Source organism: Neophocaena asiaeorientalis, unplaced genomic scaffold, assembly GCF_003031525.2.
Source record: "Neophocaena asiaeorientalis asiaeorientalis breed wild unplaced genomic scaffold, Neophocaena_asiaeorientalis_V1.1 scaffold128, whole genome shotgun sequence".
NCBI lineage: Eukaryota > Metazoa > Chordata > Mammalia > Artiodactyla > Phocoenidae > Neophocaena > Neophocaena asiaeorientalis.
This window is the reverse complement of record NW_020175827.1, coordinates 519778-543800: the sequence shown is the minus strand read 5'-3', so window position 1 is coordinate 543800 and position 24023 is coordinate 519778. Positions and strand designations below refer to the sequence as shown.

The window sequence follows — 24023 nt, the reverse complement described above, 5'->3', positions numbered from 1 at the left end:
ACCCCCCCCCCCCTTTTTTTTTTTTTTTTTTTTTTGGTCTTCTTCAGCAAGTTCTCTACTGACATCCCCTCAGTTTTCTTGCACTCTTCTTCACCTTGTCTCCTTCCCACGATGACCTCTCTTTTTCTCCCACTCGATACTCTTTCCGCTGTTGCTTCTCACCTTTCTCTATTTCCTTTTCCACTTTTCACCAGATCCTCCCCTCCCCCATCCTTATTGAAGCAAAATAGCGGATTGCTGAGGATTGTCCTTATTCGGTTGTCTCTAGGGAAGAAAGGAGGAAGAAAGCACGGAAAGAAAGAGAGGGTTGGAAGGTAACTGGGATGGAGAGGGGGATTTTGCTATTCAGGGGTTTCCAGCGTTCTTGTGAAAGTGAAAACAGCAGTGAACTAATGACTTGCAGACTGCCTGCGCTCCCTATCACTGTTGAAGGAAATGGCTTTAGGAAGAAGGCAGAACATACTGTTTCAACTTGCTTATTTTAGTTGTCATGCTGCCAGTGTCTTTAGCACCACCTGCCTTACCCACCCCTCCTCCCCCGTTCTATCTCTTCACTTAATAGAAGAGATCTAGGACAGAATGCTGGGGACCGCATCATCTGATGTAAAATTGGTTTTCACCACTATCTGCCAGACTGTGTTAGCCCCTAGAGAGGTAGTGCTATGGCTGTGACAAAAAGTGCTTCTGCAGCGTGCTAGCCAGCTACAGCACGCCAGTCGCATAGGCTGCTTGGGGTTGGGTTATAGCTACCACAGGGAGACCCACCAGGGTGAGTGTTAATCCTACCTTTGGCCACATCTTTAGAACTAGTTATGTTTGTTCTTTTCCTTAGAAGTATCTGTGTTCAGCCTTAACACAGGGTGCCTGTCTAACAACTTGCCTCAGTGTTTATAGTGGCTCATACAATCTGTAAGAAAGCCTGCTAAAGTGTGTCTGTATGTCTTATTTCTTGGAAACACAAACGGAGTCCAGTGAAAAGTGCCTAAAAGTTATTTTAGCCTTTTCCACCTAAAGGTTGTGCGTTTTCAGGCTTTTACAGCATTTTCTTTTCTTCTCTTTTTGCCTGACCGCCAACTTCATAGTTGCAGTGTCATCTACATGCTGTTTTAGTTTTGCTTGCTGATTCGGCTGTGTTTGTGTCTGTGCTTTTTGCCATGCTTCAGTGCTGAGAAGAGCAGGTGCCTTGTTGTTTTTGTCAGCGGACATCAGAGCCTCCAGAATGCTCCCTTACTACTGAGAAGGAGTCTGGAATTCAGCCAGTATGTGTGTGACCAGTGACATGTTGAATGTGATGTCCTATTGAACAGTGTGGCCTCAGCTCTTCTGATCTTTAAGTTGCTGTTCACTGTTTGCCTTTAGGAGTGAGAAAACAGTCTAACTTTCCGCAACTTTTTATATCTTTTCTTCTTACCATCTCAAGTCCTCACTTCAAAGTGCTCTTGAAAAGAGATCATTTGAAAGACTTTTTAGGTGTTTTTCTAAGCCTTAGTTTGATACATGGAGGGGCAGTTGTTGATCTTTTTAGACTGATTTATTATCTGTCATGCCTGATTTGTAAATTGAGGCCTAACACTATTAAGTGCAACTGAATACTTCCTGCAGACATACCAGGTTCTCTCAGCTGAATGTCCTGGAGGTGATACTGAGGAGTACGTGGTTCCTGCCCTTAAGCACCTCACAGTTTTGTTGGAAAAAGTAACAGCTAAGGTGAATGAGGATGGATAATAATGTGCTTTAGAATTCAGAGAGGGGGAGACATGGTAGCATTGGTGATGTGAGGTCGGGGAAGACAGATGAGATGGGATTTAAATTGAGTTTTGAAGGGTAGGTAGAGTTCAGACTGAGGAGACAGCATAGACTGAGGTAGAAAAGGAAGAGTGAGTTGAGGAAGAAGGGAGAAACATTTAGTAAATCATTGTTGCTATGCATTTTTAGGAAAGGTGCAGTGAGGTTAGGAATATAGTTTTGATTTGTGGATGAGCCAGTGAGTTTCATGTTTCATGGCCATTTCTGTATCCTTAACCCTAGACTGTCATCTTGAAAATGTTGATTGTAAGAATGACCAGGTTGGTAAGTGGCTGATTCAGTACAGATCAATCTCTGCTACTGAAAAACCAATTCAGCACTGGTTAGTCAGTAATATTATCATATATATTGGACAACATTGAAGTTTTTTAAAAATAATTTTTTATATAAACTTGGGATTCCCTCACTGTAAGTACTCAGCATTCATTAGGCATGCATTGTTTCTTGCACTGGATCAATGTTGTGGTAAACCTGAATGTCTTTCTGCAGATAGCCAGGATAAAGTTTTTCTTTGTCTGGGGTTAATTTACATCTCAAGAGGGTACTTTGGTGGTAGTTGGATCACAAGATCCCTTACCCAGGAGTGTCTCGCTCTCTCTGAACACCAGAGGCTGGTATTGAGATTTACATCAGCCTTTAGTGAGCTATTGCTAGGGAGGTTTCTTCACCCAGTCAGTGGGAGGAACTGCTTCAGAGCCATCTCATCTCTTGCCAGTTTATTCACCACATAAAGTCATAATTTTGTTCAGTGGGACTAGGTTGCAAGGTTTTACAATTCTTTATTTCTTTTCCCTTCCCCAGTCTTTAGGTTACAGCACTTCATGATACATTTGGAAGTATACAGGCAATAGCAATAGCTTGCTCAATGTCCATCCCTGAAACTACCCTTAGGTTTTTATTGTTTTTCTTGTCAGTCCTGCTACTCTGAAAGATTCACAGGCCCAGCTAACTTCAATGGCTGTTTTAAAAGTTTTTTTTTTTTTTTTTTGCTTATAACTTCTGAGAGAGATTGGAGTGTGTCTAATGCTATGTAGGTTAAGCTACATTTGGTTGAATTAATTTAATTTGATGAAATAACCTCCTTACTCCTAATCCTGATCTGTCCATCTCAGCTTTGTGTGTTTTTGATTTGGATCCTCCCAGATAAGAAGACAAAAGTTTCTTTTAGAAAGAAGATATTAAGAAATGAGGGGGAAATCATGAAGGGAATTTTAGAATGAAAATACATTCAGTGGTATTGTTATCATTAGGTTTCTAAAAAGCCTTTATTCTAGAAGTGAGTAATGATTTAGGAATTTATTTTTTAATTAACAGTGTTTTCCTATTTACAGTGGAAATGGTTTTAGTAAAATTTAGTGAATGTTAAACTTGGATTTTAAAATAAGAGATTTTGATTATATGGTCTGAAGCCCTAGTCTTTCAAGTTTATATATATAACTGGGTAAAATGGCATTGTATATTTTTTGGTCATCAGATGACAAAGGAAACACTTAAGTAACTTAAAGTTATTTTGAAAATACAGCAGAAGCTTCTACCTCACCTGACTATCCCATTGAGATAGCCAAGACTGATGGAGTTAACTATGTGACACTTAGGGATGACTGGGTAGTGCCACAGAGGGCTGTGTCATGGAATGTAAAGGTGTCATTCCATCTCCATAGTACCTTCCCCCACTTTCAAATCAAGGTCAGGGAATATTACCTTATGAGATTAAATCCTGTAGCGTCATTAAGCAGGTGAGATAAATCATATGCAGAGTAAACTACTTTTGGTACTGATGAAACTAGGGTGATTCTTAAGTGTTTTATGGAGATCAGAGTATCCAAAGCCAGAGAAGAGACCAGTGTAATTAAGGACTGCAAGCGTATTGCTCACCTCTGAGGCTTTGTCTGAAGGAAGTAGCTGGCTTCTCTCCCTCTCACATCTCCTTATTATATCACCTTTGATCTAATGAAATGTCATCCTTATCAATAAGTAATATTGGTTTGGTTCTTTACCATGTGCTATACAAGTCATTGTCATTGTGCTGTACTTGTAATGACTCTAATACAGGAAAACTTTCTAACCACCCCATAAGAGTAGGTAAAAAGTAGACTCCCTAAAGACTTTGTGATTCTTAAAACTCTAAGCTCACTGACCTTGCTTTTTAAAGTTGCATGATTCTTAGAAAGATCTTAGAACGGTGTCTAAGTAATGTTAGTAGTTTTGTTGAGCTGAGGGAACAAATTAGTGATTTGAGCTGGGTTTTATAGGTTTTAATAATTAGATTTCTTTTTTTAAAAATTTATTTTATTTATTTATTTTTGGCTGCGTTGGGTCTTCATTGCTGCGCGCGGGCTTTCTCTAGTTGTGGCGAGCGAGGGCTACTCTTTGTTGTGGTGCATGGGCTTCTCATTGCGGTGGCTTCTCTTGTTGCAGAGCACAGGCTCTAGGGCACATGGGCTTCAGTAGTTGTGGGGCATGGGGTTAGTTTCTCCGTGGCCTGTGGGATCTTCCTGGACCAGGGCTTGAACTCATGTCCCCTGCATTGGCAGGCAGATTCTTAACCACTGCGCCATCAGGGAAGTCCCAATAATTAGATTTCTTAAATTCTGCTATTGGTGACTTCAGTTAAAAAGTGTGCTTGATTATCTAGCATCTTTCTGGTGCTATATAGCAATTGCTTATTAAAAGTCTCTTGAATGATAGTCTCTTGACCCCGTAGTTACATTTAAAAAGTAGTGGTGTTAGTGGTATGAGATCTTTATCTAAAAGGCTTCAGTGGAAGAAAATGCAGGTACTACCATGTGAAGTTTGAACATATAGTGTCAGTAAGTATATTCCCTGCAAAGATCTAGAAATAAGGAATAGGTATTCTTACAGGTAGAATGCTAGTTCTGGTCTTGAAATTCTACTGATAAATAGACATGTATATCTTGGGTAAATCTGTGGGGTTTTTTTTTCAGTATGAGGAAGAACAAGAATCTTTAAACTCACTGCAGATGAAATTCCTTATATTTTTTGGGGAAGTACCAGCTGATTGCTAACACTTTGTGTTTCTTTATGTTTACTTGGCTTTTTATGACCTTTGCTTACGTCCAGGGAGAGGATGCTAAGGTCTTTCAGACAGCCATCTTATTAGAAGAGGAAAAAAAAAAGTGGATTGTTTCTTATTCTCTGTAGTCAAATTAGAAGGGGTCTGAGAATAAGAAGCCTTTGGATACTGACTTATTTTTATGTCTCCACAGCTTAATATTGATAAATAAAGGAGATAATGTAGAGTAGTGGCTCTCAACTGGGGGCAGTTTTGCGTTTTAGGAGGAAATTCGGCAACATCTGTAGACATTTTCTACAACTGGGTTGTTGTCACTAATGGGGGAAGGGGAGGGTTGTTTCTGGCATCTATTGGATAGAGGCCAAGGATGCTGCTAAACATGCTTCAATGGACAGGACAGCCCCCCACAACGAAGAATTATCGGGCCCAAAATGTCTAGAGCGCTGAGGTTCAGGAGCCCTGGGTATAGAAGGATAAAGGGATAGTCATTGGCTTCTCGTGTCAGTCGTGCTTAAGGTTTTGTCCTGGGTTAGTTTTGATTTCGAATTTTGGGATCCTGTTGAGAATTTTCAGGAAGATAATTGAGACCATATAATTTTAGCCAAAGCCCTGATGGTTGGGATTGTTTAGAACAGGAGTTAAGTGGCTGCTATTCCATTATAGCAGTATCTCTTGGGGTCACTTTCTTTCCTTGTGGTTACTGAGACCAGAGCAACTGGATCACTCCTCTCAAGTTACACACTGTGGGGCAACTTCTAAAAGAAAAGTATCCAAATTTTTTGTCAGTTGGGAATTGAGGTGGTAACACCACATGTAACTTAGTACGACATCTGGAAATTCCAGTTTGAAAACAAAGCAAAAAGCAGACAAGTCTAACTTAGTTTTTCTGTAGCTCATCTTAGCATTAATCAAGTTTTACTTTCTGTGTTTCTTGCTCTTGAAAGTTTTCCTGAGCTTAGGAGATGTTGTGCTTAAACGTTGTTTCTTCAACCTCTTGGTCGAGTGGGTGAATTAAAGTTATCAATTCTTGTTCTAATACTAATTCTTCAAAGGGCTGGAGTTGAGTCATCTGACCCTCTCAGTTTATCTTAGTATATCCCACTGTAAAATACTACTGAGGTGTGCCTATTGAAAGCTTGAGTGGGTATTCGGAGAAATGGAGCTATGTAATCTTTGATTGAAAGGTTGTGTAGGAATGAGCAGTCCTTATTTGTAGAGAAATAAGGCCTTTACCATAGGAGAAACATTTTAGGTAGTTCTTATAGTTTCACATAAAGAAGTTTAGGTTAGATTCTGAAGGATTTTTAAAAAAATCTTTTAAGTTCAATTGTTAGCAGTTCAAGGTTCCTTAGAAGTCTCCAATGCATATATATAACAAATAGAAGTGGTGATTTTAAACTAGACACACTTTTCTTGTATGTTAAATAGATTGCCCAGCTTCTTTTCCCAAAATAGGCCAGTTAGTTTTGTTTTCCTTGAAGAGCTGTTAAATTAGATAATCTCTCTCCTTGATGATTTCAACGGTGTCACAAGGAAGTTCTTAGTAGGCAAGGTATCCTATATTCACCTCTTTGCCACTTACTTTCATGTTGTGCAGATTTGAATAGACTTAAACCTAGAGGACCGTCTTTCAATAAAGGTTTTATTGTGTTCACTTTTCAGCATGCTTAGAATTTACATTCTCAGAAGAAAGAAAAGATCCCATAGTTATGTGTCCTTTCTTTTCTTTTTCTGGATTGACTAAAACCTATAGGTATCCTACAGTGATGCTGATCTTCTAGCCCGGTAGTTCTCATACCTGTCAGACCCAGTGCCCTCTTTTTATAATAAACATTTTGAAACACTACCTTTAATGAAATGAAATTCTTAGGTAATACAACTTCCTTACATATACATTTAAAAAATTCTCTAGATGTAAGATAAAGGATAAATAAAAAGAAAGTAACTCATGACAAAATAATATGCATTTCAATGTGTAAATACTCAGAAGTCCATTATAGGAAGATATGTATAATGTAGTAGATATTGGCACCAAACACAGACATAACAGCTACCCAAGGAGATTAGCTATAAGGGTAATTATGCCTTAAATAGCCTGAGTGGTAAGCCCCCAGAATGGTGAACAATTCTTGATAAAGGTACAAATAAAGTATAATTTTCTCTTGTTTTATTCAGTAGTTGTTTTTCTGGACATACAGTGCATGGTGTTTATATGTATAATGGAGTTAGGTTCTAGGCTTTGGTAATTATAAAGATATTTTTTATCTACTCAACTATCCATAGGAAGTTTAAGAATAGAGACATTTCTTTGTGCTGGAGTTTCTTATGCTTATGGACTCTGCCCATTAAATTAAGTAGCATTTCTTAATTGCTGTGGCAACACTTCAGTAGATGTCCAAAATGTCCCACAGATGATTGTATTATCCTCATTGAGAATGACTGCTAGTCACAGGAAAACATTTTCCTGTTTTATCACTCTTCTTTTCTCTTGCTTATTGTTCACTACTTTAGTGTAGTACTTTTAACATATTGCAAGATTCAGTCTTTGTCATTTAGACTTGATTTACTTTTCCTTTAGACAATTTCTCCTATATGCCTTTAAATTTCTCATTTCCTCACCACTCTTGTCATCATTTTTGACTAACTTGTTGACTGGAACTTAGCTGCTTCTAGTGAATCTTCTGTAATTTAAGTGGTAGTCAGAGGTACTTTATTCTCAAATGAACTTATGAAGCTGTTGATTCCCTGATTTTATTTTATAGTACCAGTTATTAGGTTCTGATCTTGTAATACAGTCACTGCTGAATGGTTAGAGGCATTCGTATTCCTAGTTAAGACAAGTTAGGTTGAGGAATGGAAATTTTGTACCTTAAGCCTGTTGGTTTGAAAAAAAAAATTACTGTTATTTTGATAGTTGATGTAGTGTGAAAACAATTTATAATGGTACATTTACTTTTTGTTTAATAATATGTAAAAGGCAAATTCAGCAAATTAGCTTTCACTGCTCTTCTTAATTTGCATGTTTTAGATTAAAAAGTGTTTGGAAGTAATATGAACAAGTGAGAATAAGGAAAGTATTTAATTCCCTAAAATTTTCAACTTTGTTTTCCTGATCACTAAAATTATTGGTTTATTATTCTGTGCCAAGTGTAGGTGCTGATTCAGTTAGGGAGTCCTGTTTTAATAATATACTAGCATTCTGGTTCTTTGGTTTTTTAAAATTAATTAATTTATTTTTATTTTTTGGCTGTGTTGGGTCTTCGTTTCTGTGCGAGGGCTTTCTCTAGTTGTGGCAAGCGGGGGCCACTCTTCATCATGGTGCGCGGGCCTCTCACTATGGCGGCCTCTCTTGTTGCTGAGCACAGGCTCCAGACGCGCAGGCTCAGTTGTTGTGGCTCACGGGCCTAGTTGCTCCACGGCATGTGGGATCCTCCCAGACCAGGGCTCGAACCCATGTCCCCTGCATTGGCAGGCAGATTCTCAACCACTGCGCCACCAGGGAAGCCCCTGGTTCTTTGTTTTTGAAATGCAAAATTTTATTTGAGCCAAATTGAGGATTATAATCCTGGAACAGACTCTCAGAAAGCTCTGAGAACTGTTCCCTACTAGCATTCTGTTTTAACATACAATCAGTATTAGATGAGCAGATTCAGAGTTCCCAAGGTTTTTAATAAGGTCAGTAGTGTAACATACGTCTTTCTCATCTTGCAACACTAGTGTTGTAAAAGGGTTCCAGAAGTATGTCTGTTTCTAATCCTGAGTGTGAATTATTTCTCTGAACTCAAATCTTTAGTGATTGTTCCCCTGGCTGTTAATCAGGAAGAAAACCAGTTTACAAAAACAAACAAACAAAAACACCATTAGGCCACAGTTTTTTAGTGTTATACAAAGATACCTATATAATTTAAATATTGTTTGGAGAGCTGTGATTCAGTTCCAGGCCAATAGAACTGCCTTTATTTATGGTCTCACTCCCTAAGAATAGTAACATTCACAACCATCATCATTTTGTTCCTTCATTCCAGGCCGTGATTGAACATTGACATTATCAGGGACTCCAAATAGGAATGTATAATCAACCAACCTTCTTTAGTTCATTGTGTAACAAGGCAGAAAATCAGGTCACGAGACAAAGCGTTACTTGATATAAGCTTGATCAGATGGACAAGAAGCCAAATTTTCTAAGAAAAAAAAAAGACTAAACTATAAGAATTATCAGAGAAAAAGTTAACACAGCATAGCCAGAAAAGATTTAGTTACAGTGTTCTTTGCTTGCTTACACTAAAGGCAGCAAAGAGGAGAACAACTCAGGGGCATAGATATAAAATGGTAAATGATACGAAAAGTTTGCCCTTAGTTCTGTTGTGTACCATCATAGTTTGGAGGAAAATTTTGTCTTACGTTCAGTTTAGGCTGATAGAATCTTCTTACATAAGCTGACAACATTCATTCAGCAAATATATTCTAAGCTCAAATTCCAAGCATTGTGCAGAAAGAAAAGCATGCTTGGTGGGGAAAGAAAAATAACCTGGGATTAAAAGTCACTGAAATCATGTACAAAGTTTATGTTGTAATAATAAAATCACACTTAGGGAAGTAAAGGCACATAAAACAAACTTCTGTGAATATCCTGATCTTAAGTACTTATCCTCAAAAGAAGAATTGAATGAGTGAGACTTCTTGTTTTCCTGAAGGAGAGTTAGGGGAGACAAGTAAATGAGGACAGCATTTGTGTTCTAGTTTCACAGATGGAGAAACAGGTCTTCCCAAAGACCATGAACTGGTGGAACTGGGAATAGAGCTCAGAAATTCTGTTACTGACCTGGGTCCTTTGACTTTTTAATCAATAGAAATTGATAAGAGGCCAGACGAGAAATTCAGGCAAGGCTTTATTGGGACTCCAGCATGAGGGAGTGAAAATAAGAAAACAGGTGCCCTTGCTCGCTTTCTGAGGTGGGGCCTAGCTGGTTCCTTAAATGAGGTGAGGGTAGGGGCGGGTTGGTCTGCCCACAGGTGGTGCCCTGTGTAGGGATCATGTGCTTTTTGTACCCAGCACCTCCAAAGAGTCAGTTGGTTTGTGGCCTTTTTGTATCTTACTGTTGATAATTGCCCCAACTGTGCCTCTGTGCAGTTATTTTTAGTTCCTTAGTTTGTCCAGGTGCAAGCACTCCAGTAGGGGGTTCCAGGTTACAGGTCCCAGCCTATCTCAGTTCTGTTATCTTTGTTTGGGGGCTCACTTGATGCTTTTGAAAAGGGAGGAAGTGCAGCCTGGCTTGTAAAGGGATGATCATAGGGGATTATGGAAAAAGTCTCTAGAAAAAAGTAGTGTCTTTGATGTTAGAGATGTGAGTTGGCATGAAATTCATGGTGTGGTGGGTTCTAGCCTAGGTAGGAACTGTGATGTATTTCACACAGTTTGTGTTCCTAATCCTTCTCGTTAGGAGTTTCTGAACAGTTTTGCCTTGTGATACTCAAAGAGAATGTGAACAATAGAACATGACTGACTTAATATTGTGATCTTAGATTTTGACTCTGTCAAATGACACAGGAAATAGGCTTCTCTTTTAGATAAAATAAAAAAAATAGACTTTGATCGTGACTGTATAGAAAAGCAAAGCTGTGGAATTAGGAAATAAATAGTAAGCCTTTATATTTCATATTCTGAATAAACATTGGATATAAATTTGTATAAAGTTCAAGGGTATGTAAATTTCACAGCATGGGACTTCACATAAATAAGTCCTGGCTTACAGGTCATTGCTCTACCAAGACCTCACATTTTGTGATAATTGATCCCTTGAAATATAAGAAGGAAAAGAAAATAATGCATTAAAACCACCCTTTCCCTTTCTCTCTTGTATTCCAAGTGCTTTGTGTCCTCCAGTTCTGTTCTTCTAAGTTGGTAAGCATCAGGGCTAAGCTGTACTTAGGGAGTTGTCCCTGATTCAGACTATTAATGGTGAAAGATATTTCTGCCTGTGGGTATTTTTAGGTGAAAGAGACAGTGGAACATCTGAAGTAGTTCATTCAAGTGTACCTGCTACTGAGTGTCCTCACTTAGGTTGTATATAGTAAACATTCAGACCCTAGAGGAAAGCAGCTTAGTTTAGTGGAAACAACTGGGTTCCTGTTTCCAGTGATTCTGGGTAAGTAACTTAGGGTTGTTATACTTCTCTTTTACAGATAGGATGATAGAAATGACCTAATGAAATTTTTTGATAAGACTTAGTGACTGTGGGGACTACATACATTGGCAGTATTTGGGGGGAGGGGTTGGTGTGAAGATTTGATATATTCATGTTTAAGTAAAGGAGAGATATCCATAGTGCCAGACATATAATGGGCCCTTAATTCACTCTTATCCTTGGTTTTTCCCTCCCCCCCAACCTATATTATGCTTAAAATTTAAAACTCTGTTACCTCAACAGATGAATGGATAAAGAAGATGTGGCACATATATACAATGGAATATCACTCAGCCATAAAAAGAAACGAAATTGAGTTATTTGTAGTGAGGTGGATGGACCTAGAGACTGTCATACAGAGTGAAGTAAGTCAGAAAGAGAAAAACAAATACCATATGCTAACCCATATATATGGAATCTAAAAAAAAAAAAAAAGGTTCTGAAGAACCTAGGGGCAGGACAGGAATAAAGATGCAGACGTAGAGAATGGACTTGAGGACACGGGGAGGGGGAAGGGTAAGCTTGGACGAAGTGAGAGAGTGGCATGGACGTATATATACTACCAAATGTAAAATAGATAGCTAGTGGGAAGCAGCCGCATAGCACAGGGAGATCAGCTGGGTGCTTTGTGTGACCACCTAGAGGGGTGGGATAGGGAAGGTGGGAGGGAGACGCAAGAGGGAGGAGATAATGGGGATATATGTATATGTATAGCTGATTCACTTTGTTATACAGCAGAAACTAACACACCATTGTAAAGCAATTATACTCCAATAAAGATATTTAAAAAAACCAAACAAAACTCTGTTATATGAATATATGAGGATGATTCTAAGGCCAAGGCCTGGGTGTGGGAGGAGTGTAGAGTCAGAGAGAGACTGTGTTTGGTTCTGGTTTGATCTTCTTACAAATTCTCCTTAATTCATGGATGTTCACCCAAATTGAAGTTAATAGTACCTCTGAAGAAAAATTAGGAAAAATTGAAATGCCAAGTTAGCCATCTTTAGAAGTGATCCAAGAGATAAATACTTAAAATCCAATCTTAAAATCCAGTCCAGTCTGGTTGTAATCTCAGTGTAGGGCAGGACTAAATTGTGATTGTAAGTAAGAAAATACAGCCAAGTAATTGTATTATATTCTAACAGGAGAAAGAATTTGTCTATTAGAAGAGGGTGTGGGAATTGTGGGTCAGCAGTGAAAGAATAGAAAAGGAGTCAGAGGCAAACATATGCTGTGTTCTTCTTGCCCAGAGGGAGAGGAAACCCAGGTCATTGATTTTTGAGGATGTGGTTTATGTTCATAGTGGGAATGGATATATTAGGCTATCCTAGCATGATGACACAAGCTATATATCCAGTTGCCTACTGCTCTGATTCTCTGCTTATTTAGCAGGTGATTATAATCTGGAATAACTATAATAGCTATATTTATTAAATGTCTACTATCTAATGTGGCAGTCACTGAGTTAAGTATTTTGCAAACATCTTAAACTTTACAGTAATACAGCATCGAAGCAAGCATCTCCATTTTACAGATGAGAAAATTGAGTCTCAGAAATGTAATGTGACTCTCCCAAGACTTCATATCTAATAAATAGAGACCTGAGATTAGAATTCAGGTCTCTGATTCCAAAAATCTTTCCTCTATGCGTATGCCTCTTTCCTCTATTTAGGTGGATTTATTTATTGAGGAAGACTGTGTTGTAAAAGTAAATGGGCCACTTGATAACTCTTTTTCATTGAAATTAAATGGGCATTCTGAGATGGCCTCTGAATTTGGTTTTATGTGACTCTTCCTCTAAGAGACAGATCTTCTCTAGGTGCTAAATTATATTTCTGAGCTTGTAAGATTGAAGGTTTCAGACCCAGGATGGTATGTTCATCAGGGTACTGCTCCCCTGTAAGGGAAGGAGGGGGCTGAAAGGCTGCTGAACCTCCCAAGTCCTTGTTTGGCCTTGACATAAACGTTTCCATTCAATCCTCAGCAAATTATAGTTCCTGTTCCCTTCTCTAAAAGAATAGTTATTTTCAATCAATGAAGTGTAATGAAAAGAATATGGAGTTTTGAATTCAAGAAAGACCAAGATTCAAAGCTCTTCTTCATCCTTTGAGCAATTTTCTGGTTTTCTGTTGCTGCCTAAAAAATCACCCCAAAATTTAGTGGCTTAAAACAGTATTATCTTTCATGTTCCTCTGGATTTACAGAGTTCAGCTGGTCAGTTCTCACTTGAGATCTTTCATGCATTTGTAGTCATACAGAACCTGGAGAGGGAGCCATCTGAAGACTCTATTGGGATGGACCTTCAAGATAGTTTTTCCCTTTTACAATCCAATCCTTCTCTGATGTCTTAGTGCTCCTCTACGCCAACAGAGTAGCCCAGACTTTTGTGGCTGCTCAGGGCTTTAAGAGTCAGGAAGCAGAAACTGTTAGGCAGTTAAGAGCATTGTCTGGAATTGACTCAGTATTCTACAGGTAAAGAAGTCACAGGGCCCTCCCGATTCAAAGAGGGTGGAGTGGAGAGTTACATTGCAGAACAGCATGCGGGTTGGGAGATTTTGTTGGCGCCATCTTTGGAAAATCAGATCTGCCACGGACAACTTCTTTCTTTCTTTCTTACAACTTCATGTTCTTATTTGTGTAGTAGAAATAACAGTGTTTTCCTCACAGAGTGGTTAACAGGAATAGCACAATGTCAAGCACGTAGGTGTTTCATAAATCTAAGTACCCTTTCCCCTTAATTCTCTAACATAATAGATTATTTCTAATCTACTTTTACTTTACACAGTTTTTTTGTGTGTGTGTGTGGTACACGGGCTTCTTACTGTTGTGGCCTCTCCCGTTGCGGAGCACAGGCTCCGGACACGCAGGCTCAGCGGCCATGGCTCACGGGCCCAGCCGCTCTGCGGCACGTGGGATCTTCCTGGACTGGGGCACGAACGCGTGTCCCCTGCAACGGCAGGCGGACTCTCAACCACTGCGCCACCAGGGAAGCCCCTTTACACAGTTGGTTAACACTTTCTTGACCTGTGTTTCTCAGACTGATGTAACTTAAAACAAAAGAAACCTTTTTCATGGAAAATTTCTAACATATTAAAAGTAGAGAGAGGGACTTCCCTGGTGGCACAGTGGTTAAGAATCTGCCTGCCAGTGCATTTTTTTTTTTTTTTTTTGCGGTACTTGGGCCTCTCGCAGTTGTGGCCTCTCCCGTTGCGGAGAACAGGCTCCAGACGCGCAGGCCCAGCGGCCATGGCTCACGGGCCCAGCCACTCCGCGGCATGTGGGATCCTCCCGGACCGGGGCACGAACCCGTGTCCCCTGCATCGGCAGGCGGACTCTCAACCACTGCGCCACCAGGGAAGCCCAATAAATTTATTTTTTAAAAAAAGTAGAATAGTATAAGAAGCCCACATGTACCCAGGTTCAGTAATTATCAACTCATGGCCAATATTCTTCATTCACCTCCACCCTTACATAACATCTCATCTCCAGATTAGTTTGAAGCAGTTGCTGGAAATCAGGGGGAAATTAGTGTGATTTCAGAAGAAAATGGCGGTAGTAAATACAATGCTATCAGGCCTTTAAAAAGAAAATCTAGAAACTGGAACTATAGTATCTTCAGAATGTTATTTTTGGGTTTTTAGGCTTCCAAGAGAATGGTTTTCTCAGACCAGACCTTTGTTCTGAGATCAGACTACTGAAGTATGTAGGAGACAAGTATGCATTTTTTACTCTGATAATTAGAGAATGACAGGCTTGTGAATTCTGAAAAGTTCTCCGTATTTCCTGTAATGTTGATTTTAGGAGGAATAGTTCATGGCTGAGAGGTTGGTTTGTTCTATAATAAGCTACTTTTATCAAGAATAATTCACAGAGCATTTGGAAGGAATTTTGGTTCTCTTCCCTGTAATCAAAATAGAATTACCTAGAAAGGTTTGATTGTGCTAGTAAATGGAAGGAGTACCTAGTGGCAGGAAGTAGCCACTAGGTACTCCTGTAATTATAGTACTTCTGTAATTTGGTTTATGCCTCTGAAGTGTCCTGTTCTGTGAAGGAGCTATCTATGATGGCTGACAGCCTGATTCCTAGAACCATGACTGGGATCATGAAGAGAGGATTTGTACATTTCTCTACTCTAAATCAGTGTGATTCTTGCTTCAAGTCTTTTTTGTCTTCCCAATTGTAGTATTTGCCTTTTGAAATTATTTTCTCTCTATCACAGCTCTAAACATTATTGGAAGTTTAGTATCAGTGTAGACCACCCTTTAAGTCTGAAGACCTTCATACCTACTCCACTTTAGCCAGCTACCCCCATAGCTGTATCTTGGACTTTGTGATCGTCCAGAACATTGCTACTTCTGAAATCTTAGGCTTCACTCTCCATGAGCAGGCCACAACTTCTTAAGCTTCCAGCTCTTTTCTTTACTTCCACTCCAACCGTCCTCTAATTGTATTAGATTCTGGTACTTTGACTCCTAGTTGTGAGGTGTGTGGCAAGTAATTTCATGTTTGTTTATTCAATAAATATTTATTGAACACTTTTCTGTCCTAGGGATATAATGGTAAACAAAACTGATCTGGACCCTGCCTTTATGAAACTTAAAACTTATTGAATGGTGACAGACATTAAAAAAGTGGCTGGCGAATAAGCCAGAACTGCAAACAGTCCTGAATGCTTTGAGCCTCCCCCCCCCGCCAACCCCCGGCAAACCAGGGGCCTGCGAATAAGCATTGAGTGCTTTGGGCACTGATCCATGAGATGTCCTCAGTATAATCAGAGTGGTGGGAACACAAGGAAATGTCCTTGTGCTACTTTAGTATAATCAAAATAATGGTGGGAACCTTGTGCTGCTTTTGCGCTCAGGGACGAAGCACGGCATGTTTTCAAGAAAGCCCATTATTGCTTATATAATCAATAGAAGCATATGTTGCTGCTTTGGCACTTCTGGAATGTTAAGAAAATAAGTCTTAAAATGTAAACATAGATAATGCTTTAATAAAAGCTACCACAGCAGGACAGACGCCGCTGTTTTGCCTGAGCGAGCGGCAGCCCTCTACTGCTGTGCTTCGGCACAATTCATCTCGTGTGATGAGCTTACTTTCAGCCCTGTCATAAGATAAACTACAACAAAGGAATGAACAGGGTGCTATAGGAGAAAATAATAAGAGGAAACCACTTTAGATTGGATGATGAAAGAGGGACTTTCTGACATGACCTTAAAATGGAGACCTAAAGGACTAGAAGTCCCTTGCCATGCAAAAAGTTAGGGGAAGAGTGTTTCAGTCGTAGGAGCAGAATGTATGAAAGCTTGAGGTAGGAATGAGCTTGATGAGTTAGAAGAACTGAAAGGAGGTCCTTGTAGCTGGAATTCACTGAGGGAGGGTAGCCTGAAATGAGGTTGGCAAGTTAAACAGAGACCAGCTGAATTAGGGCCGTGTAAGGCATGTTTAAGAGTTTGATTTTATTCTAAGTGTTTTGGAAATAGTTGAAAGGTTTTAAGATGGGAAATGATATATGGTCCATTTTATGTTTTAAAAAGATCATTCTGACTTCTTCATGCAGAACAGATGGGAAAAGACTAGAAGAGAAGCAGGACAACACTTAAGAGGGAAGTTATTCATTGTCTAGAGCCAGTGTTGCCTTGGGTTAAGATAGTAAGGCAGTGGGGCAAGGAGTAGGTTTGAGAAATGTGTTCATGGTAGGAGTGCCAGGATTTGATGGTTGTCTGTGGAAGGCAAGAGGGAGGTGTTAGGAACGACTCCCAGTTTTCTGGTATGAACAAACTGATAATGCCGCCTCTTGAGAGAGAGAGAGAGAGAGAGAGAGAGAGAGAGAGAGAGAGTGTGTGTGTGTGTGTGTGTGTGTGTGTGTGTGTGTGTGTGTGTGTAAGAGAGAGAAAGAGCATGAGAGAAAATACGTATGAGGATAAATGAATCTGGAATTCAGAAGAGTGGCCTGGGTTAGAGAGAGACATTTGGGAGTTGTTTCACATATGGGATATTTATTTATTTATTTTTATTTTTAATTTTTTTCATACAGGGGATTTTAAAGCAGTGGGAATGAGTGAGAGAGGAAGAGAAAAGAAAGACGAGGGCCTGGCACTGGGATGGTGACAAATCACATTTTGTAATTGGTATTTTTTTCTTTTTAACTTTAGAATAGATTTAAGGTTAGCCTTCTAAAGTCAATCTCACTTCCTTTCAGATAAACTTTTTTAGTGGGAGAGAAAGGAATGTAGTTACTGCTGCCTGGGAGGGTGGGGGATGAAGGAGTAGAGGGAGGGCCTCAGGGATTCATATCGTCTCCAGATTATTTCATTTCTGGAGTAGTTCACAGTATGCCCATTATGAGTGTTTCTCGTCTTTCATGTGTATAGAGGAGAGAAAAGGTTGAGAGATTTCTAATCCACAGGGAAAAGTTCATGGTAATGTGAAGTTTTCCACAGTCTGGTTCCAGCCTGCCCATTCATACTCATCATACCATTCCCCTCCAACCTCCATGCATGCTGTATTCTGTTGTTACAGTTTTTAACCCATAATTTCCTTTTTTATTGAGCAAACAGAGTACTGTTTTAAGTCTCTGTTTCAGATAAAGCCTTCCCTGATTCCATCAGGCAGACTTCGGTATTTGTTTATATTCCCAGTGTGCACTGATTAAAGAAAGTCTTTTATTAAATTTTACTGTTTCTTGCATTGACTGTCTCCTCACCAAACTAATCTCCTTGACAGAAGGGATTGGTCTTTTTTCTTTATATCTCTTTTAAGAAAGCATTTGAATATTTGAGTTACCATTCTGACTGTCTTTCTTTGAGTAGGCAAATACAGCTTACATTTCCTTCTGATAAGACAAACTTTCAGGTTTAGAAAATATAGAGAGCAAGAAAATAGTTGAAAATGTCTTTCCCAGATCTATTTTAATAGGTAGTTAAAATATACTTTTTTAAAACTATGGTAAGGCAGTCTCTAAATTATATTCTTTCTTATCAGCCCCAAAGCTTGATATTTAAAAGAAATATTTACTTATTTAAAAGAAAGATTCATGGTAGTTAAAGAAATAGAAGCTGATCTAATGGGATTGTTCTGGTTATTTAAATGATCATTTCTATAGAATACCTGAGAACATTGTTTTATTTGGAACCACTGATAATCAAAAAGCAGATCAGAAATATTGTAAAACTTCACTGTAAATTCCTAGTCTACAAATTGATTTATTCTGTGATTCAGTTTATGTCTCCTGTATGTACATAGTAAAAAAAATACAGCAATTTCTGTACCCATGAATATTATAATCTTCTACTGCTCTGATATATGTAGTGGAACTTTTTCAGTAGATTTGAATAGAAAATTAGATAATGAATTCATTCCAGTTTAAAAAAAAAATAAAAAACTTTGACATTCTTCTTTTAGTTCTCAGTGGGAACTGCTTGTGAAGCCATTCTGTAGACATCTCATGGAATTCTTTATTTGCCAGAGTATAACAGAAAAAACTGTCCTGGGCGTCAGCAAGTACATACAACATTTCACAGCATCAGCTTGTGTACTGCATATTATTCTGAAACTATATGCTTAGCTTTCTGATGAACGACTTTTATTTGTCTTCCTTTCTTTTATAGGAATATATTTGTCCCAGATGTGAATCAGGCTTTATTGAAGAAATGACAGATGATTCCAGGTATTGTACAAGCTCATGAATAAATCAGGCATTCTGTTATCAGAATTGTTTTTCTCAGCATCAACTTAATGAATAGAAGGGAATTTGTTTTATAACATACTCTTTTGAGAGAGAGAGAAGAGAAGTGGCAGAGCGAAGGGGAAGAAAAATGGGAAGATTTGGAAAATGATGTGATAGTGGGTGTGATGAGATCTACTGTGGCATTCCTTGGAAACCTCTGTATCCATATCATAGTAAATCTGGTAAGTTTTCATATATTTTCTAAGAGTTTGGGGATCTCTTGGATTATTGGTTGGTTTTTAGTGACCACTCTGTGGCCTGAAGGTAAATTTCTGTTATACCTCTTTGGTGGGCTGGTGAGTGACTTCTGGCAAAGATATCTAGTAAGATAAACAGGCTGTTCTAGCCAGGGAAACTGAGTTGTTATTCTTGCGGAAGCCTTGGGTCCCTTGTCCTTATTAGGATTATTGCGGTCAAACTTATGCCATCTTGCCACTGTAATATCAGTTTGTTGGTAATGATTGATATTGGCTCTTGTTGCTTTTACTAATGGTATAAAACCTATAAAAAGGGGACATTATTTCTGAAAGTGACAGTGTTAAGTATTCCTTCTTGGTCAATATAATTAAAACTATGAAAGCTTAACAAAAAGTAGAATAGTGTTGATAGGAGGGCCTTTTTGGGGTAAATGTAATAATGCATTTGTTCTTTTTTGGCTATCTGGTTAAACATTGGTTGGACAACTGAAGAAATACTGACTGGGTAAAAAGAATCTGTAATCTGAAGCTTCTTTTAATCTTGGGATGACTTTGGGGCAGTAAAAAATAATGGCAGTAAATAATTCCTTTACTGTTGCTGTTGGCAGAATATAAAGTTGAAGGTCCCTTCCACAACCAGGAAAAACTACACATTTTACAGTATGTACAATTAGTTTAACTTTATTAATGATCAGTGATTACATATGTATAAATGAACTGGAGCTTCTAAGGCAATATATGGCATGGGATCTAGTTTGGTACAAACACTTAAGTGTTGATATAATAATCTTGGTTTTAAATAACACAATACCAATTCTAAATCTATAAAGATTAGCTTGATAGCAAAATCAGCAATTTTGTGTGGATGGCATGCTAACTTGGGATATCTTTTTATTTGTGCTATTATAATTGCATCTAATACTTATTTCAAGCAGGTATGCTCTGCATGCATTGAATGAAGAGCATATTGGTTGTTAGGGGGCGATTTTTTCAAAGTTTTTAAATACTAATCCTGCTTTCTTTAGCCCTGTATACAAAGTATGGTTATAAATGAGGTTTGTGAGTAACTGCAGGATGAATCTTTTCTAGCGGGGAACTATGAATTCTATGGATCCTGCTCTCATTTGACTTAATTCTTTTCTTTGTGCCTTTGTAAGTCAAAGGTTGTCCCGTACAGGTGCTATTGGTACCAGACACTCAAATGCAAAGATTATGTCTTTTGAAATATCAGTGTTTTAAATAGTTGAAGAAATCTTTGTCTTAGAATCAGTCTTAGACGTAGCATGGTATTCCCTTCTATAAAGTTCATAAACATTTGCTTATTTGAATACTTAGCAATTACAGTAGTAAGTAGTGGATGGTAAAAATTAATGAGAGCAAGTCCTTATGTAAATATTGGATAATGGGTTCCATTTGCTATTAGACTTTTCAGCTAGAGGGGCATCTTGTAAGTTTTCTTAAGCTTTGTAACATTTCTCAGAATGTTGTGGTTGTTATTATCCCTTCTCTATGATTAGCCTTATCATTCTTAAAATGCAAAGGAATTTTAAGGAAAGGGAATGCTGAGGGAGTTTCAGGGGGAGAAGAAGCCCAAAAGATAGAGTTGATAGCTTTAATTACCAAAGATGTTTGAATTCTTGAAACTATATGGTAAAGTCAGGAAAGAGCCCTGGAAGCCTATCTAGGTTTGAGTAATAAAATGGATACATAGTGGTAGTTCAATTATTTATTTAGCATAGATGTACTGGTACTTTTGGGCTTGTTCTACATTTGAAGTGTTTTTTACAAAAGATATTTTAACTTCTGAAGCAAATACAGTTGTTAAATGGTTTCTAATTAGAGAATAAGGCCTGAGAATGATGACATAGAGAATGGCGTTAGCCTCGTTGTTTCACTTTTGGTTGCAGACTAACTGGAGTGTGTTTGTTTCTTCAATGAGCTGAGTGCAGTGCCTGGATTGGTATTGTAATTCTGAAAATGAAAGTTATTTATAATAGTTTGTGGGCTTTATTTCATTGGGGTGAGTGTGTGCATGCTTGTGTGCTAGTGTGTGTACTTTGGTCCACATGTGTGTGTCTCCTGAAGTAAAAGTGATATCCAGCAGTTCTTGTGATACTTTCCATCCCGTTTCCGCCAAAGTGTGCTAGCCAGTTTCCTCTCTTCTTTGCAGATTTCATGGGGACAGTGGGATCAAATACTTTTCCCCAGTCTTTGGGAATAGGTTTATACATGTGATATTAATTCAACAACTTTTACTTTCCAGTTATCAATATAGGATATGGTAAAGCAGGGTTTTCACAAGTGGTGAGTGCTCTGTATAATGGCTGATACATAATAAACACATATATTTGTGGTATTAATAAAATACAGTCTTTACCCTCTGAATTTATGTTTATGAAAGGAGGGGAACAAGTAGAAATGGATGAGGAAAATTCTAGATATTTTTTATTTTTTTTTGCGGTATGTGGGCCTCTCACTGCTGTGGCCTCTCCCGTTGTGGAGCACAGGCTCCGGACGCGCAGGCTCAGCGGCCATGGCTCACGGGCCCAGCCGCTCCGCGACATGTGGGATCTTCCCGGACCGGGGCACGAATCCGTGTCCCCTGCATCAGCAGGCGGACTCTCAACCACTGCGCCACCAGGGAAGCCCTAGATATTTATAATACAAGGTTGAATTTAGAATCAAAGTCAGTGCAGAGGAGTGTGGAGGAGTCTTGTTTGGTTGGTGAGTTTAGAAAAGACTTAATGGAGGATGGGCCCTGAAGGATGGGTAGGATAATCATAAAATAGGATAAGCTATCAGAAGAAGAAAAAATATTTATTGAGCCCTTTTGTAAGGTGCTAAATATAGTACCAGACCCCTTGCATTACTACATTTAATCATTCCCAGTAGTTTCAAATGTTGTTTTCATCGGTTAAATGCTTTTTTAATGAAATATTATTTTGAGAATCTTGTTTTATTTCTTAGCTTCTGAGAATAGATGTTTTTCTTACTTTGCTCAGATTTGAGCTGCATTGCTGGCTATGGATCCTTCTTCCTTCTCTGTGATAGTCTCTCTCCCCAATTTTTTAAAAATTTATTTATCTTATTTATTGATTTTTGGCTGGTTGGGTCTTCGTTGCTGTGTGCGGGCTTTCTGTAGTTGCAGCGAGCGGCGGCTACTCTTCGTTGTGGTGTGCGGGCTTCTCATTGCGGTGTCTTCTCTTGTTGCGGAGCATAGGCTCTAGGTGCGCAGGCTTCAGTAGTTGTGGCTCGCGGGCTCTAGAGTGCTGGCTCAGTAGTTGTGGCGCACGGGCTTAGTTGCTCTGCGGCATGTGGGATCTTCCTGGACCAGGGCTCGAACCTGTGTCCCCTGCATTGGCAGGCAGATTTTTAACCACTGCACCACCAGGGAAGCCCTCTCCCCAGTTTTTCATTTGGCTTACCCTTGATTTTGTAGTTTGTTATAATATTTTTCATAGATTAATCCACATGCCAGTTCTTCATAATTTCCTTTGAGGGTGTCATGTTGGGATGAGTTATTTTTCCTTATTGGGATTTGCTCTCATTGTACCATTCTATATTTAGCTTCCAGGAGGGAAGCTTGTTCCTGGGAATAGAATCACTACTCATCGCTTTTTCTCTTCAGTTTTTTAGGTGGTGGCAGCAGCACATCAACACATTTTGCAGAGGTAAGTTTTCCGTTGGCTGTATGGATTCTTTAGATAGTGGGTGGGTGTTGAAACCATGACAGATTTTCACTTCCCAGTGCAGCAAAACATCAGAATGTATAAGAAAAATATGGGCAAGAGTAGTCTTAGAAAGATTTGTGTTCAATAGTTGGGGCTTTGGCATGTTACCTTTAGTAAACCTTTGATTAGGAGAGAGCTGTGCTATATTTGAAACCTGGTGGTGTTTTCAGTTCTGTTTTCTGCTTCTATATTGTGTATATGGTGTGAGAATAAAAAGCTTGTATTGTTTTTTAAATAACAGTGTTGCAGACTCTTAATGGTCTGACAGTCAAGTAAAGAACAGGCCAGGATGAGTTGTAATTGAAGTCACAATGAGGCATAGTCTGTGATTTTACACAGAGGTACTGGTTTCTAGAGATTACCTTTAATGAATGTGGTAGTTTGTAATTGGAATTTCAGGGCTAGATTAAGGATAAGATATTTGCTTGCCTTCCAGGTCTCAAGATGGGACCTACAATTAATTTCCAGTTCTTTATATAATGCGACATCCGTATTTTTTGGGAAAAATAATCTTAACTAGGATTTGAAAATAAGACATTAATCTGTATCCTTGAATACCATTTTAAATTAAACGCAGTCATTTTCTTTTTCATTTAATCCATTGACTTAAAATCTGGTTGTTTTGGACCATTTTAACCATTTTTAAGTGTACAATTTAAGTGTACAATTTTAAGTGGCATTAAGTACTCTTTGTTTATTAGCATTTATAGACTGTTACCTCACAAGGGACAGACCAGCTCTGCCTACAAAAAACACTGGTTTGCTTTTGCTCCTATTGCCGCACAGCTTGGTTAGCTCTAGAAAGCTAACAGATGCTAAAAGAAAAAAAGCCCCTTAAATCCCATAATTAGAATTTCTTTGTGTTTCAGGATCACATTAGCCTTTTTTGGAGATAGTTTAAGTACCTGAAGAACTAGCAAAACTTTTTGGTAGTTATTTGTGCATAAATTAAAACTGTATTTGCAGTGTATTTGAAAACTGGGATTCAGTAAGAAACCCATAAAACCCTAAGCTTCTCTCCTTTATCCTCTGAAAATTATCTTAAGACCTGTAGCTCCCAGGTTTTAAAAAAAAATTTTTTGGACTTGCTGCTCAGCTTGCTGGATCTTAGTTCATCAACCAGGGATTGAACCTGGGCCCTGGCAGTGAAAGCGCCAAGTCCTAACCACTGGACCGCCAGGGAATTCCCAGCTCCCCAGATTCTTCTGTTGTTAGATTTATAGTCAAGAAACTTAATGAAATGTTTGGGTAACAGTCCTGTTTTATTAAGGTATTTTCTTTTACTTATGGTCTGTGGTACTTTTTTTTTTTTTTTTTTTTTTTTTTTTTGTTACACGGGCC

At 38.7% G+C, this 24023-nt stretch overlaps 1 protein-coding gene across 1 annotated transcript in view; it reads left to right on the top strand.

Moving 5' to 3' along the window:
* Positions 1-24023, top strand: part of RNF115 (ring finger protein 115) — a 60701-nt gene that overhangs the window by 612 nt on the left and 36066 nt on the right. Inside the window, exons 2-3 of the mRNA XM_024732697.1 lie at positions 18636-18694; positions 22580-22622. Of these exons, the coding sequence (XP_024588465.1) occupies positions 18636-18694; positions 22580-22622 (102 nt within the window). The remainder of the gene's footprint in view (positions 1-18635; positions 18695-22579; positions 22623-24023) is intronic.